At 40.8% G+C, this 14024-nt stretch overlaps 1 protein-coding gene across 4 annotated transcripts in view; it reads right to left on the reverse strand.

Annotated features, from left to right (window-relative positions):
- Positions 1-14024, reverse strand: part of bmpr1bb (bone morphogenetic protein receptor, type IBb) — a 69058-nt gene that overhangs the window by 17301 nt on the left and 37733 nt on the right. For 3 of the 4 annotated variants that reach the window (XM_083568348.1, XM_083568347.1, XM_083568345.1), the window contains one exon: positions 6237-6427. In XM_083568348.1, the coding sequence (XP_083424474.1) occupies positions 6237-6339 (103 nt within the window). In that variant the 5' untranslated portion in view covers positions 6340-6427. The remainder of the gene's footprint in view (positions 1-6236; positions 6428-14024) is intronic. The other variant, XM_083568346.1, reaches the window with a different exon arrangement.

Here is a 14024-nt window from a genome sequence, read left to right on the forward strand (position 1 = left end):
GCATCCTAGTAAAATAATCCACAGGACACACTTCTATTTCCCATTCAGAGTGAAACCGGACGAGCAAGAGCGTGTTATCAAGGGGAGCAGCTGGAGCCGTAGGGGAGGACTTGGCCCGGGTCATCGCACCCCGGCCGGTTGTGAGTTCATTTACCTGAAAAAAAACACCTGTGCCATCTGATTGCACTTCAAAAAGCATTTGCAAAAGTCCATCTGATAAAAGTGCGCTCTTTCTAATTTAGAGCCGAGCTGGATCAAGCACAGGCCCGTGTACCCTACTTAAAAGGTCACAAAAAGAGCAGGTGTGGGTTTTTTTTTTGGTCATGCAAAGACTGATAACTGTTGATCCTTGGATTCTACAGCATGCTGGATCATTTCCTGTTCTTTATTCACCTCCCAAAACAAAACGAACCTTGTGCCGGGAAAATGTATCACAGCACATCTCCCAACTGCCAAGGAGATAAGGGAGGGGTGGGGCTACAACCACACTGAATGGCAACACGGACAGCCGAGTGGGATTAATGAAGTTTTCATGGGAATTAGTAATTGTTTAATGTAGTAAGTAGTTCTAGCTGTAATTCAAACAAAGGCTATATTAAGGTGCTCATACTGATGTCATTGCTTCTATATTAACAACTCATTCCTCATTAAGGAACCTGAATGGAGAATGGGCCATGTAATCTCAAACTAATAATGTTGACATCTCGGTGACTGTATGTAATGGACATTAAAGAGCATTCGGTGTCGGTGCACACCTTGAGGTGTTGTGTTATAAGATTATAATCCACTTTAGGAGGGAATCATTAACTCTGCTTTATGTCAGATAAATCATATCATATACCATATCATGCCATCATGGATTATTTTCGTCTAACTGCACACCTTGTCATGCTTTATTACCTAATTAAGTGTTTAATGCAGTGCTTCCCAATCCTCTACAACATGATATAACTCGTTAATCTGAGCAAGAAGTGTGAACTAGGTTTAAATGGCTGAGTTATAGAAGATTCATTCATTCATTCATTCATTTTCTTCCGCTTATCCGTAATTCGGGTCGCGGGGGCAGCAGTCTAAGCAGGCCCCCGCCTTCGACTGCTGCCCAATCCTCACAGCACCGTCCCTTACGGTCCCTCCTGCAGGTGGTGAGCCCACGGGAAGGCGGCCCCACGTCACTCCGACGTCACGGACCTTGATATTTCCCTCGTAAGGGACCCCCGGAGCATAGAGGGTTAAGGGCCTTGCTCAAGGGCCCAAGAGTGGCAGCTTGGCGATACCGGGGCTTGAACCCCAGATCTTCCGATCTGCAACCCAGCGCCTTAACCGCTGGAGCCACCACTCCCCCTGAGTTATAGAAGAGAAAAATGCAAAATTATGCAGCTATACATTCACAGATTGAATGTATGGTGTTATGAGAGATTAGTCATCAGGCGTTAAAATTAATATCCGATACAAGTTAGAAAAGTGTCACAATTCGTTATAAACCTGCCCTTCCGCAGTAGGAATTTATCTGTGATGTCTACATGCATATTCAGCTCGCATGACAATAAAAATAATTGTTGTCCCGTTATAGCGTAGTAGGGCAGGAGCATGTGATGAGACACCTGTCTGTCCTTGCTTTGTCGTTCAAACCATGTTTAGGCACAGAAAGGACCATGATGGACACTTCTCTCTCTCTCTCTCTCTCTCTCTCTCTCTCCCTTTCTCTCTCTCCTGTGCACTTTCCATCGATTTGTCTCTCACACAAACACATTCAGGCACACAATACCAGAGGGATCCCGGATAAAGCCTCTCGTTTCATAAAGTGCCAGAGTCGGCGTCCACCTGTTCCTCGTCCGTCAGTGTACACGAGTGTGAGAGGGAGCATTGTATGGAAAGGCCTGTGTCGCTCTTGCCTGACCAGCACACATGACTAGTTTTCTCGTGCATTTTAGAAGCAAATGCTATTTTCTTTACGGAATGTTCACATATACGCCTGTACAAACGTTTATATACTTCAGGGTTTCGGCGTTTACAAGGTTTTGCCATCTGTTACTAAAGGGGGTAAATGAGCCCACTTGCTTTTTTGCACCAGGTTCAACAAACAAATTGAACTGAACAAATGTGCCCCGACCACCTACTTTGTGCTGCTCCATTCATACACTACAGGCCACTTGTTGCCGTCTTCAGCACTTGATTATCTGGCCGCTGTGTTAATGAGGAAGGAGTTCACCCTTGTTTTTGTTTTTTTTTGTCCCTTCCCGCACCTCCTGGCTTTTCACATTCTCATCTAGGCACAGGTGCAGGAGACCCGCCGCTGGACGAAAAAAAAAAAAAAAGCACACACACACACACACACACACACACACACACACACACACACACACACACACACACACACACACACACACACACATCTGAGCAGTGGATCGTGTTCTGTCTGGGGAAACCCAATCCGCATCCTGTCAGGAAGTTGTCTAGCATAGCTGAACCGTAGCTACTACTTTGCTTCTGCTTGCGCCTATCTTTTCAACCATTCATTTAGCAGTAATCACTAAGTAGCTTTGTTTCCATTCAAAATAATTCCTTACAAAACGAGGAAAAGGGTTAACGCTTCTGCCACAGCTCAAAAGAAAAAGCAAACAAAATGTCAGGCTTTTTCTCCCCCGTTTATGTTTCCTCACACAAAAAAAGCCCCAGTCTGTTCGTAGAGCTCTTTAACCTTGAACACATCTACCAAGCGAAGAAGGAGGGTGACGTGTTTCTCAATAATAGCTCTGTAGAGAAGTGTTCAAGCTATCTCACTGTATAAGAGATAACTCATTAAAGGAACAAGAAAGATTGTGGTGTTTCCATGGTGTTGCCATTTTGTACAACAACAGAGTGCCAAAGAAATCAGTAAATATCTCAATCCTGCCTACGAGGATGAAACAATTAAAGAAAGACATGGTGCACACTTTAGAGAAGAGAGAAGCTGTCAACAGTTTCATATAAGATTTTCTCCATCTTCTTTATTCTTTATCAACATGCACCGAACACATTAGAGTTAATTACAGAAAAGTCGTTTATACTCTAATGTGCAATCATTTCTACAGCAGAAGCTTTAATGGTGTGGTTATTGTAAGCGGTGTGGAACAGAATTATAAAGACATCTCCTAAAGAAAATCATCTGCTGGACGGTGACTAAGATTTAGCTTTTTCTGCCTGAGTGGTTAAAGGATTTTGATCTGACGTCTGCAGAGCATCCATGAAATCACATCAATTTCCTTCTGAAAATCATGATTCTAATGTATGAATGGGTGATTTGGGTTAAAAAAAATTTCTGAGGTTAAAATTTTGAGCACAGCAAATCACCAGGCCATGTGCCCTGTATAAACTCGTTTTTCTGTCAGTTACTCAGCAGAATATATTACTTCACTCATTCAACAGAGCATTCTGAGGGTTTGGACAGAATCAGAGATGTTTGACAAAACTAAGCTTTAACAGCACAACACATAGCCATGTCACAGTTTCACTTCTTTGACTTCATTGGGGCGAAGACGAACACTAGCTCAAATAACGTGTTTAAGTGCGACAAAAAAAACGCCACAGCTGAAATGTTAACCACAGACTGGCATGCTGCTTCAGTACAGGATGGAGATTACAGCTACATGAAAACACCTATAAATCCCCTTTATTAACTTTGATTCCAGCTTTAAGTTATTATATAAACACAGTCCTGTATATGCTATGGATTTCAGCACGAGCATAAACTGCAACACACTGGAACACACGTTGACTCCTGCTGTCCAGGGACATGAGTTCTCACATTAACAATATCACATCAATACATCGCTCAGGTCTATCACTTTCATTTGTCACCAAGCGGTCAGTCAAATCTCTGTTTATCTCACATTAACACACTAAAATATCGCTGCATGCAATTGCTCACCCATAATACCTGTGTGCGATAAGTGTCATTTATTTTTCTCGTCTTATTCAAGAACATAACTGTATAAAAGAGATTTCCTTATTATAATCTTCTTGACATTTTGCACACTTCTCTCTCTCTCTCTCTCTCTCTCTCTCTCTTTCTCTGAATCACACACACACACACACACACACACACACACACACACACACACACACACACACACACACACACACACACACACACACACACACACACACACACACACACCTAAAATCCTTAAATGTCCTTAACCTGTCAGCAGACCCAAAACTTCTTGATACTCATAACTACAGACCTTTTCTAAATGTTTCACTGGATTTAGTGTGGAATTTATTGTAGTTTCTTACATAAGGCGAACAACAGAATATGTTGAGATTTTTAAGAGCTTGTGATCTCCTCAAGTGTGTGATCTCCTCAAGGAGTAAATTCCCATACCGAAGCAGAGGTTGAGATAAGACAGCTGAGCTGACCTTGATCACACTGCTAAATCTACAACATGCAAAAAAAATAAAGGCACTTCCATTCCCTGTTACATTATTAATGGCTCTATGACAAGAGACAAATAAGTATGTCCAAACAATTACATGCCTACATGCAAAGACTAAAGATCAGCACACTGGTGGCGTATGTGGATGCAGAGGCTATTTGCTCACCTAGACATTGTTTTTCTGCGAACTAATAAAGTCAGAACTGATATAATAGAAATTGCATTAATGCTTTTAGCTGTAAACAGTCTTCAAATGTAAAAACGTATATATTTTTTTAATGATGGGGGTGCACACGCACATATAACCACATATATCCTGATACTTAAACTATAAAATACATTTGTTTATTTATTTTTTATAAGCAATACATTTGAACTAGCTTTAAATATATTTTAAATATTTTTTTATTTAGGGATATTTGGATTTAATAAATAGATAACTCCAAATATTTTAGTTTAGTGTTATAAAATCTACAATATTGAAATAAATCATAAAGTTTTTTGATTGCCAGAATCGTTTATACCACAATAAATAACATTAGTACTTTTAAACCTTGTGTATTCCTGCTCCGACTGAAAATAACAGAAAAAATGACCTTGAGTGTGTTATGAGTTGCATGCATGTAGGAGAGGTGAGTCAGTACTCCCTGTCTATCTCTTTTAAAAAAACAGAGCTTTAAACCTGGCTACTAAGCCCAAAAAAACCCAAACACTGACATCCAGAGTGAGTGATTAATCAAACAGGTGGAGGATGTATTAAAGAGCCGTCAGTCCATTTGCTAGAATCATTAGCTTTTCACCACAAATGTGCAGCACAAATGTTGGCTGTTTGCTTTTTCACGTATCCTGGCTGTTTTGTAAAATACAGCGGGCAGTGAACTCTCCGTCCTATCGGCTTGCCCGGCATAAAGATCGATCGCACACATGATTACTGTCCGCGTGCGCTTTTACCCGTCAGGTGGTAGCTGATGTGTAACAAATTGAAAACTGCTGCGAAATTCAGCATGAGGCCAAACAAAATCACACTATTGTACAAATGTGTTGAATGGTTTATGTGGTGATATTATGTAGTCGTGGAATAAAATGTGAACAAAATAAAAAAAATGATTCAATATCGACGGATCTTGATAACAATAATCATGAGAATGAACATAACAGCAGGTGAAATGTCATCTTTAAAAAGAAAGGATTAAAACTGTTATACATTTAACGCTTTATTACACCTTAGAAGAATTACAAGCGTATTTAGGCTCTTGGTTGAAGACCAGCACAGGGCCACATCAATGGTGAGAGCAGCTGAAAGGTTCAAGCCTGTATGAAAACTCCACCAGCTGAAGGATATTTCTGATGTTCTACCAGACCCACGCTGAGCACCAATTATTTTAGATGTGTAAAGAGTGCATGTGTTGGTGTGTGTTCAACTGTGTTTGCAGGACGGACGAGACAGACAGAGTTTACAGCTTGACGCCCAACTGTGTGCGTAACAAGTGTCTGACAGCTGATCGGTTTTCCAAGAGTTCACCAAATGCCACATGGGCATGCAAAAAGATGAAAAAGACAGGGATTGGGAATTTGTGCGGTAACTTATAATACGATGTGTACAAACTCGGCGGCTCTGGTACAACACAAGAATGAATTTAATTAGAAATTAAAAACTATTGTTAATAATAAAAAAAATAATAATAAATTTAAGAGAACAAAAACATGAAAAAAAAAACTCTTAGAAGTCAAAAAGTGTGAAACTTCATCCGGATGAAGACGTGTATGACATTTAGCATCAGGAGCCCAGGATGAAGTGTGTGTGCACATTGGTGTACTCACCATAAGCGAAGTTAGAGCTGAATCCCAGCAGAAGAAGAAGAAGCAGCATCAGCAGACGGGCCATCAAAGAGCCTTCAGCAATCTGCTCTAACAACCAAGGCATGAGGTGTGTGTGCGTCTTCAGCCAAAACTCTGCCTGCCACACACGCCCGCTGCACTCCTTCCTCCGCTACTCCACACTGATGGCCTGACTGGAGAGAAACGAGAGAGATAGGGAGAGAGAGAAAGAGAGAGAGAGGAGGAGGAAGAGGAGGGAGGGTGTTACTGTTACTGAGCTGCTTGGTCTCTCTCACACACAAACATACCGACACACACAAGCAGTGTCGCCCCTGTACGTTTGGGCCATCCCACTCCTCCTGCACACCGCTCGCTGGGGAGCAGACCGAGGGAGGGCTGTGCTCTACAAAAGGAGACCAGGGGAGGAGGCCAAAATTCTGACCCTTAAAGACAGAGAGAAAGAGAGGCTAAGCTCTTATGTATGTGAATAAAACTCCCACTGTCAGCTGCTTTTCAGCATCGAGGAGGATGATTAGCTAGGGAAGAGCTCTGTTAATGGCAAATGGCAGAAGTGTTGAAAAGCCCTCACCAATACATTTTGGCTGGAACACATATTTGAGTTTATATTGTATGTATACAATTCAAGTGAAGTCTCGCATGCCACGGTTCAAGGCTCCTTTTTTCTCCTTTCGGCGAGGTGTTTCCTCCTCAGCTATTCACCGCGCTGTCATTTAAGTGACACGTTATTATGGCGCACAAAGCAGCCAGTGAAAACACAAAGTGCATAACAAAAGGCATTCACACATCAGGTGATTTCACCTCCAGGCCGTGTCACGGCCCCCTCTGCTCCCCTCTAACGCTAATTCCCCTGCTGGAAACTCCCCCCGGATACTACAGCAAAAGACTTTCCAGGAGTTACAAGTTAAGCCGATTAAGTGTGCTATTACTGAGATTACATCAAGTCAGTCAGAGCAGTTATATCACATAAAGCATAATTGAGCTGACACTTTCCACAGTGTGGCCGGAGTGAGGTGGCGAATGCCACACCCGTGCAGCGTGGGTCATAAGCACTATAAACAGCCCTGCTTCCTTTCGTCAACGTCTATACACACACTAAACACACACACACATGTTCCATTAGGCCCCACCAAAAGTCGTTCCATTAAGAAAATGTTATGACATGTACAGGTCAATTGGACATGTGATTAATGAGCATTTAGTTTATCACTATGCTTCATCGCTAGTTTCTCTCTGCAGCTCGTGCATCTCCCACTCAAGAGAATCAAGACCCATTGATCATCTCCATTCAAAGACCTCCACACAAAGATAAATCGCTTGGCTTTATCCGCTTTTCCGGCCTGCTGGGTGCACTAAGGCCCCCTCTTTGCTTGCCATTCTGTCTCTTCTCTGGCCATGGCACTCTGTGGAGCCTCTGGAGGCGGATGACAGAGATGTGGATGTGTGAGCGGGAAATAGAGAGAAAGAAAAAGTCTGATTTGCGAAGGGGGGTGGTGTTGAGGGTTGAGCAGTCGGTGGCACGGAAGTGACGTGTTCTGTGCTCTTCTACAGATAAGCTGTCGCTACCGATTTTCGCGACGTGATCAGAGTGAACTCTGGGAAGCAGCGCTCACACGGTGAGCTGCGAGCAAGTCAACATAACGTACTTGTACTGTCAGACAGACGCTCGCTAACACGACCGGTGTGAGGGCAGCTTGCCCTGCTGAATCTTCCAAACTGGTCGCTTAGGCTTGTGTTTGAGGAACTTCCATAAACACTCCTCTCTCTGCTTATACTCCCTCATGTTCTTTCCTTACTCCAAACAGCAAATGAGCCAGTCCCTAAATGGCCATTTTTACAGCCTTCACACTGCTACGTTTGGCTTGATATATCTTAAGCAGAAGAAAAACTTGCAGCACAAACAATCAGACAAACCATAACCTAAGAACATCCTCAGGTCTGCTATGGGAATATGTTTATCTACCACATATGTAGTGTATGCAGTAGAGGACAAAGTACAAAAACCATGTAGTGGAGTAAATGAAGAGATACAGTAACTAAAATATGACTCCAGTAAAAGTCCAAGTGCTGCCTTTCAACTTTCACTTAAAAGTACAAAAGTGTTTGCCTACTTAAGTCAAAAGTTTTATTATCTTTTTTACATCTATAAGTATAATGACATTTTTATATAATTAATGATATTAATAGCCCTATTAATGGCCCTTAAAACCTCCTTTTCAAATACTTAAGTACAAATACTTAATAAGAATCATGCAAATCAGGCCACAGGTGCTGCGGTGAGTTCGAGTCAGGAGTTTCTTCCATCATTTATTCCTCTCAAAATGTTCTGCTCGCTGTTGAACTGATGTTGAACCACCAAGCGGCAATCAAAACGATTTCAAAACAGAGCGTGAGCTCTACCCTGATTGGTGGTTTGCTGTGTGCTTGACCAGTTTTTATCCACACATAAATAAAAAGTAAATAACGACTGATTTTTACAAAATGTAGCAGAGAAAAAGGACAATATTTGACTTTAAAATGTTCTGAAGTTAAAGTAAAAGTATAAAAATGGAAATACTTCAGTAAAGTACATCTACGTGAAAAGGCTATTTAGATACAGTAACAAATTCATTTACTCCATTATTGTCCACCACTAAATGTATGTGTATTACTACAGATGGGGAAAAAAATACATTTGTCGCAGTGAATTAAAATAAAAAAAGATTCTAAGGTTTTGTTAGTGTGTCCTTTAAAAAACTATGCAACGAACCAGTTTTCACTCTGATAATCACCTCGATAAAAGCGCAAAATCTGTTCTACAAAAATGTCTTTTGCTTAAATATTTATTGAAAAGACAGCTGTCCTTAGACCATTATAATAAAGACATCCACAGTAAATAAAGATGTACGGCAATTGAGACAGCCAGAAGCATATTCTTTCTCAACTCTGATCTGCTCACACTGGGAGAAAATCAACCCGACAAGCACAAAATTCACAACTTAACCGAAGAGCAAAGAGCAACCCCCCACGAAAAAAAGCCATGAAGACACAGATTCTTATGTTACAATGGCCAACGGAGGAATGCATGCTAGCAGCGATGTTCTGCTTCATACCAGAATTAACCCTTAGCACTGTGAATGTTTCAGAGAGGGTTGGGAAGGGATTGGGAATGGTGTGTCAAACCGTGCACTTCCTTGAGCCCAACAGCTGCACGAAGCTGGGAAACACAATTAGGATCCCGCCACACAGAGACCTGACGTCATCGGCAGTTTTCCTCTGGCTCTGTCCCCTGCACTCATCACCTCCGGGTTTGCTGAAAGACCCCTCACACTTTTTACACACATTCTCTTCCTCCAGTGCTCAAGGCCCAGACACCAACTCATGATCACATCATCAACCGAGTGGACGGAGAGACTCTGAGCAGAGAAACGGCACTATAAAACAGGCTAGATAAATAAACGTGCTGAGGTAATTACGCACCTGCTAAAACTCCACACACAGTCCGACTGTTTTTTTGGGGTTTTTTTGTGAATTGCTGCTTTTCGTTACACTTTTTACTCAGTATGCAATGACAATGCAAGAAAATTAAGGTTTAAAATTTCACAGTATTTTTACTTTTATGTTATTCCCCTAGAGGAGAAATTAGAGCAGCAACATTATTAAATAACTTTGTAAACAATAACACAAATAATCTAATTCCGGTAAATATTATTACATTAAACATTGTACTCAATCATTAGCTTTTTTAAATGCAATTGGAATGAAAGCACTGAGATATTTAATTTCCCCATGACCCCCCGCACGGGTTCTTGCGAGAGCTCGTCTCTACTGTTCTGCTTTCAATCTCTCCGCTCTCCAGCAGTGAGCCAGCAAGAAAGAGAGCAAGAAAGAAAAAGAGAGCCTTCATGAATATGCAAAGCCAACACAATGGGAAGCCAAAGCACATTCTCCAAGCCATTGAGGCTCTAAAGTAAGACAAAAAAAAAAGAAAGGACGCTAGGCTCAGGAAAAAAAGAAAAAAAGAAGGAATTGTCATAGTGAAGAGAAAGGAAAGACGAGAAAGAAGAATAATTTCTGTTGCGCTAGAGAAAGAGGTGTTGTCTTGAGTGTGTGGTTTAATGAGGGAAAAGTGTCAGCTTGCCTCGCCTTGGGAAACGCAGCATAATAAAACAGACTTTGAAACCACACACTGCGAATTGCATCATCATTAAAACGCCAAAAGAAGAACTTTCTTTTTCTGCTTATTTCTTTGCATACTTTGAAATTGTATTCTTGCTAATTTTATCAGATTTTTTAACTGGTGAAAATCCCAAATTTAGTAACTGTTTGGAATCACAACGTAGCACACGTGAGCTTGAGCACGTGCCAACAAAGCAAAGAGTGCCTCCATATTTCACTTCAAGGCAGTTTCAGTTGCATAAAGATTCACAACTGATAATTATATATGTGTGAGGGCTAGCTACAGGCCCACACAGTTCCTGTGCTGCCATGCTAACTGAGGCAGGCATAAATGCCATCACATTTGTGACGCTTGTAAACATCTCACCTGCAGGCTGCTCAAGTCATTAGCATGCTCCCTCACAGACAGTAAACACAGCCGTTCCCAAAGCAAACATGGCTTGAGGCAAATTCCCTGATTAGAGGCAAATAATACAGAACTGATTGTTTTTTGGCATGTGTTAGAGGTTCTAGAGATTCCTGCCACTTAAGCAATAAAGGAAGCATCGAATTGTCAATCTGACTCTGCGCAGGTGACGTGGTCATGCTGAGACGTGAGTTACCGCCTTTTTTACAGCTTTTAAAAAAAAACGCAGACAGAAGAAAACAAGCAGTGTCAGAGCCAATCACATACATACTACATCTCAGTGAAAGCCACGGGGCGATGCCTGTGGTTATAAAAATGTGAAAATCACCTCTAAGGTTGAGGCATGACTTATCTGGCGAAGTGGGCGTTTTTACTATGTGAAATCTTTATGTTTTCAAAAACTTATTTCATTAAACTCAGATAGATAGACCACAGACTGTTTACATTCTTGTGAGAGGAATATGTATATGGTTTAGTCTGAAGGATAAATGGATGAAACGCCATAAAACTGCTTCCTGTTTAAAAGAACGCATAAAGAGTCTATTCTTTTTTTTTTTATCTCTCTCTTTCAAAGATGGGGATTAAGAAAAAAAAAAAAAAGAGTAGGATCAAAAATCCAGAATTGAATTTAGGAGGCTGAAGAAGTTTTTAATGAGCTTTCCGGATGTCTGATAAAGGTCTGGAACGGTGTGTTGAATGGAGAAGCAGCTGGGTGTCTGGGGTTTGGTCTCAGCTCTAGGGAGCTATATGGACTCCGGCATTCCCACTGAAATCTGATGCGAACTCAAATCTGGATCGTGTCGGGTTTTTTTTTTAACTCACCCCACAAATCCATTTGAACATTCAACCTACATCTTCCATGCTGGAAAAAAAAAAAGAGTTCTTTTCAGTGCTTGATGATTCTGTTGAATAATTTGGCCAATATATAGATAAATAAATAAAAATCTACAGTGCTGTCGAATGGCAAAATGGCAAAAGCCTCCGCAAAAACACAGAGTAAATAAATCACCTCTGCCACAACACAGATTAAAAAAAATAATAATAAAAAAAAATCAATTACTCATGACCAGACATACTGTATGTAACCTGCTGTGTCCAGGGGCAATTTCAAATTTGCCACAGAGCTTCTAGACAAACTCTTGATAAGCAACAGTGCAATATGTCCAGATTTAGTTGCCTTACTTTGTGTAAAATCAACTTATACATCTAAGGCTACACTGTGCATGACAGAACTGAACTGCATTGTAAATTGACATGAAATAGATTCAGTGAAAAAGTCTATTTAACACTCTGCTGAGTCAAGATTGACCCAAAGCTGTTTGTTTGTTGCCCCATTTACAGTGAATGAATGAGTCCCAAAGGACAAAGAGGAAGCTTTGGACAGGATTCTGTCCATTTCACAAGTGCAAACTTGGGGCATTGCAGCAAGACCTTTAAAAATTCTTTATTTCTCACATAAACCATATAGCCTGTGGTAGGGCTCTAGGCTGTCAGACCATCCGTATGAAGTAATATACAGTATATCTCTAGTGCACAGAATGGCTTCTCAGCTTGGCTTGATCAAAGAAAGCAAGCCAGGGCTCACAATATTACATTCAATTGAAAGTTTTTGAAATTCTGTATAATTAAAACAAATGAGCAATTATAGGAATCTTCAGAACCATTTATTTGGACAATCCAAGGAGCTACAGACAGTGGACTGGGGTCATAATTTTGAAGAGGTTTTACCAATCATCACATCTACCCAGATTTTAGGATCAGTCAGTTATTTATTCTTTTCACTCATGGTTGCTGTATTAACAGAGGTAGGAGGAAACCAAAAACCTGAAGTTAACCCACAAGGGGAGAACATGCAAAACACTGCATGAACAGTAAGTGAAAATCAGAATCCATCTGGAGATGTGAAGTGCAACACGATGCTGACCCAAGGGCCTTTAAACATATACTGAACATCATTTGGTAGAATTTACCATATATTATACATTAAGAACATTTAATGCACAGTCAGTGCTTTGTGGGTAATACTCCCAAATTCACCTGCTGCTCTTGATGACCTGGTCGGCTCCTACAATATTTAATACACTCACTTATTTCTGTCCGGCCCCTGCCTGGAACAGAAGTGCCTCATCCAGCGAGAGAGCTGTACTTTTCCACAGCCGTGGCAACATGAGCTAGTAGCCAAGAACAGCACTAGTGTTCCTTCAGGCCCCTCAAACTCCACACTAAGCCTCTCTCGCTTGCTTAGACGCTAATGAGAGGAGCACCTTGTTTGTGTCAAGTCTGTCTGCCAAATCGCCACAGCTCATTTTCCTCGAACTGAAACGTGGTGTTGGAATAACTCAAAGGAAAAAGGTGGTCCGATTTCATGCTACCACCAAGGCTGAATGCACTCTGAGGAGTCATGATGATACACACCATTCGTCCGCTTGCTAGCTGAGATATGCAGCGGGTTGTTGTGTTTACTTCGAGGAAACTCTTCTAAATTATATTGAGGTGGTTTTCTTCACTGGCCTTTCTGTTGAAGTTTGAAAGTTATGTATTTCCTTAAAGGAAATGGTGCCCAGAATCCAAAAACACCATGTTACAGTATCAGAGTGCTTCAATTGATGAATCTGGCAGAGGGTATCGTCCAAAACTGATTACAAGAAAAGGCAGATTGCAATCAAAGCACAGAAATGATCAGCTGATTATAAAGAACAACAAGAGGATGGCAATAATAAGACTAAATTACTTTGAGAGCCTCTTGAATTGGATGGGTTTAGACGCACCTTTACTGAATTGTGTTTAGAGTAATATCCTTAACCAGGGAGGTCAGGTTTTATCTCAATTTTCATCCATCCACATTGCAAAAACCAGACAAAAGACTTCTACTATCAAAAAAAGGGGGATTTTCTGAAGAATGTAAATAGAAATAGAACTATATATGCAAAATAAAATAAAAATAAAAATATAAAGTATAAAAGTATGATGTATAACCGCAAAGTATTAAAAATAAGTATAAAAAATATACTATACTATTAAGTAGGAAATAAAGACGCATACGCCTACAATAGCACCACATAAATAAACTTTTGTGTTCTAATGCATTGTAGTCTAATGAAAGAAGAACCTGACAGTTGAAAACTACATGCAGAGAAAATATAGATCAGTGTAGAAAATGAATCACAAGATCACCAGGCAAATTATGAAGAATAAAACAAGTCTGACAC

The sequence above is a fragment of the Silurus aristotelis genome (assembly GCF_946808225.1).
Source record: "Silurus aristotelis genome assembly, chromosome: 18".
Classification (NCBI taxonomy): Eukaryota; Metazoa; Chordata; class Actinopteri; order Siluriformes; family Siluridae; genus Silurus; species Silurus aristotelis.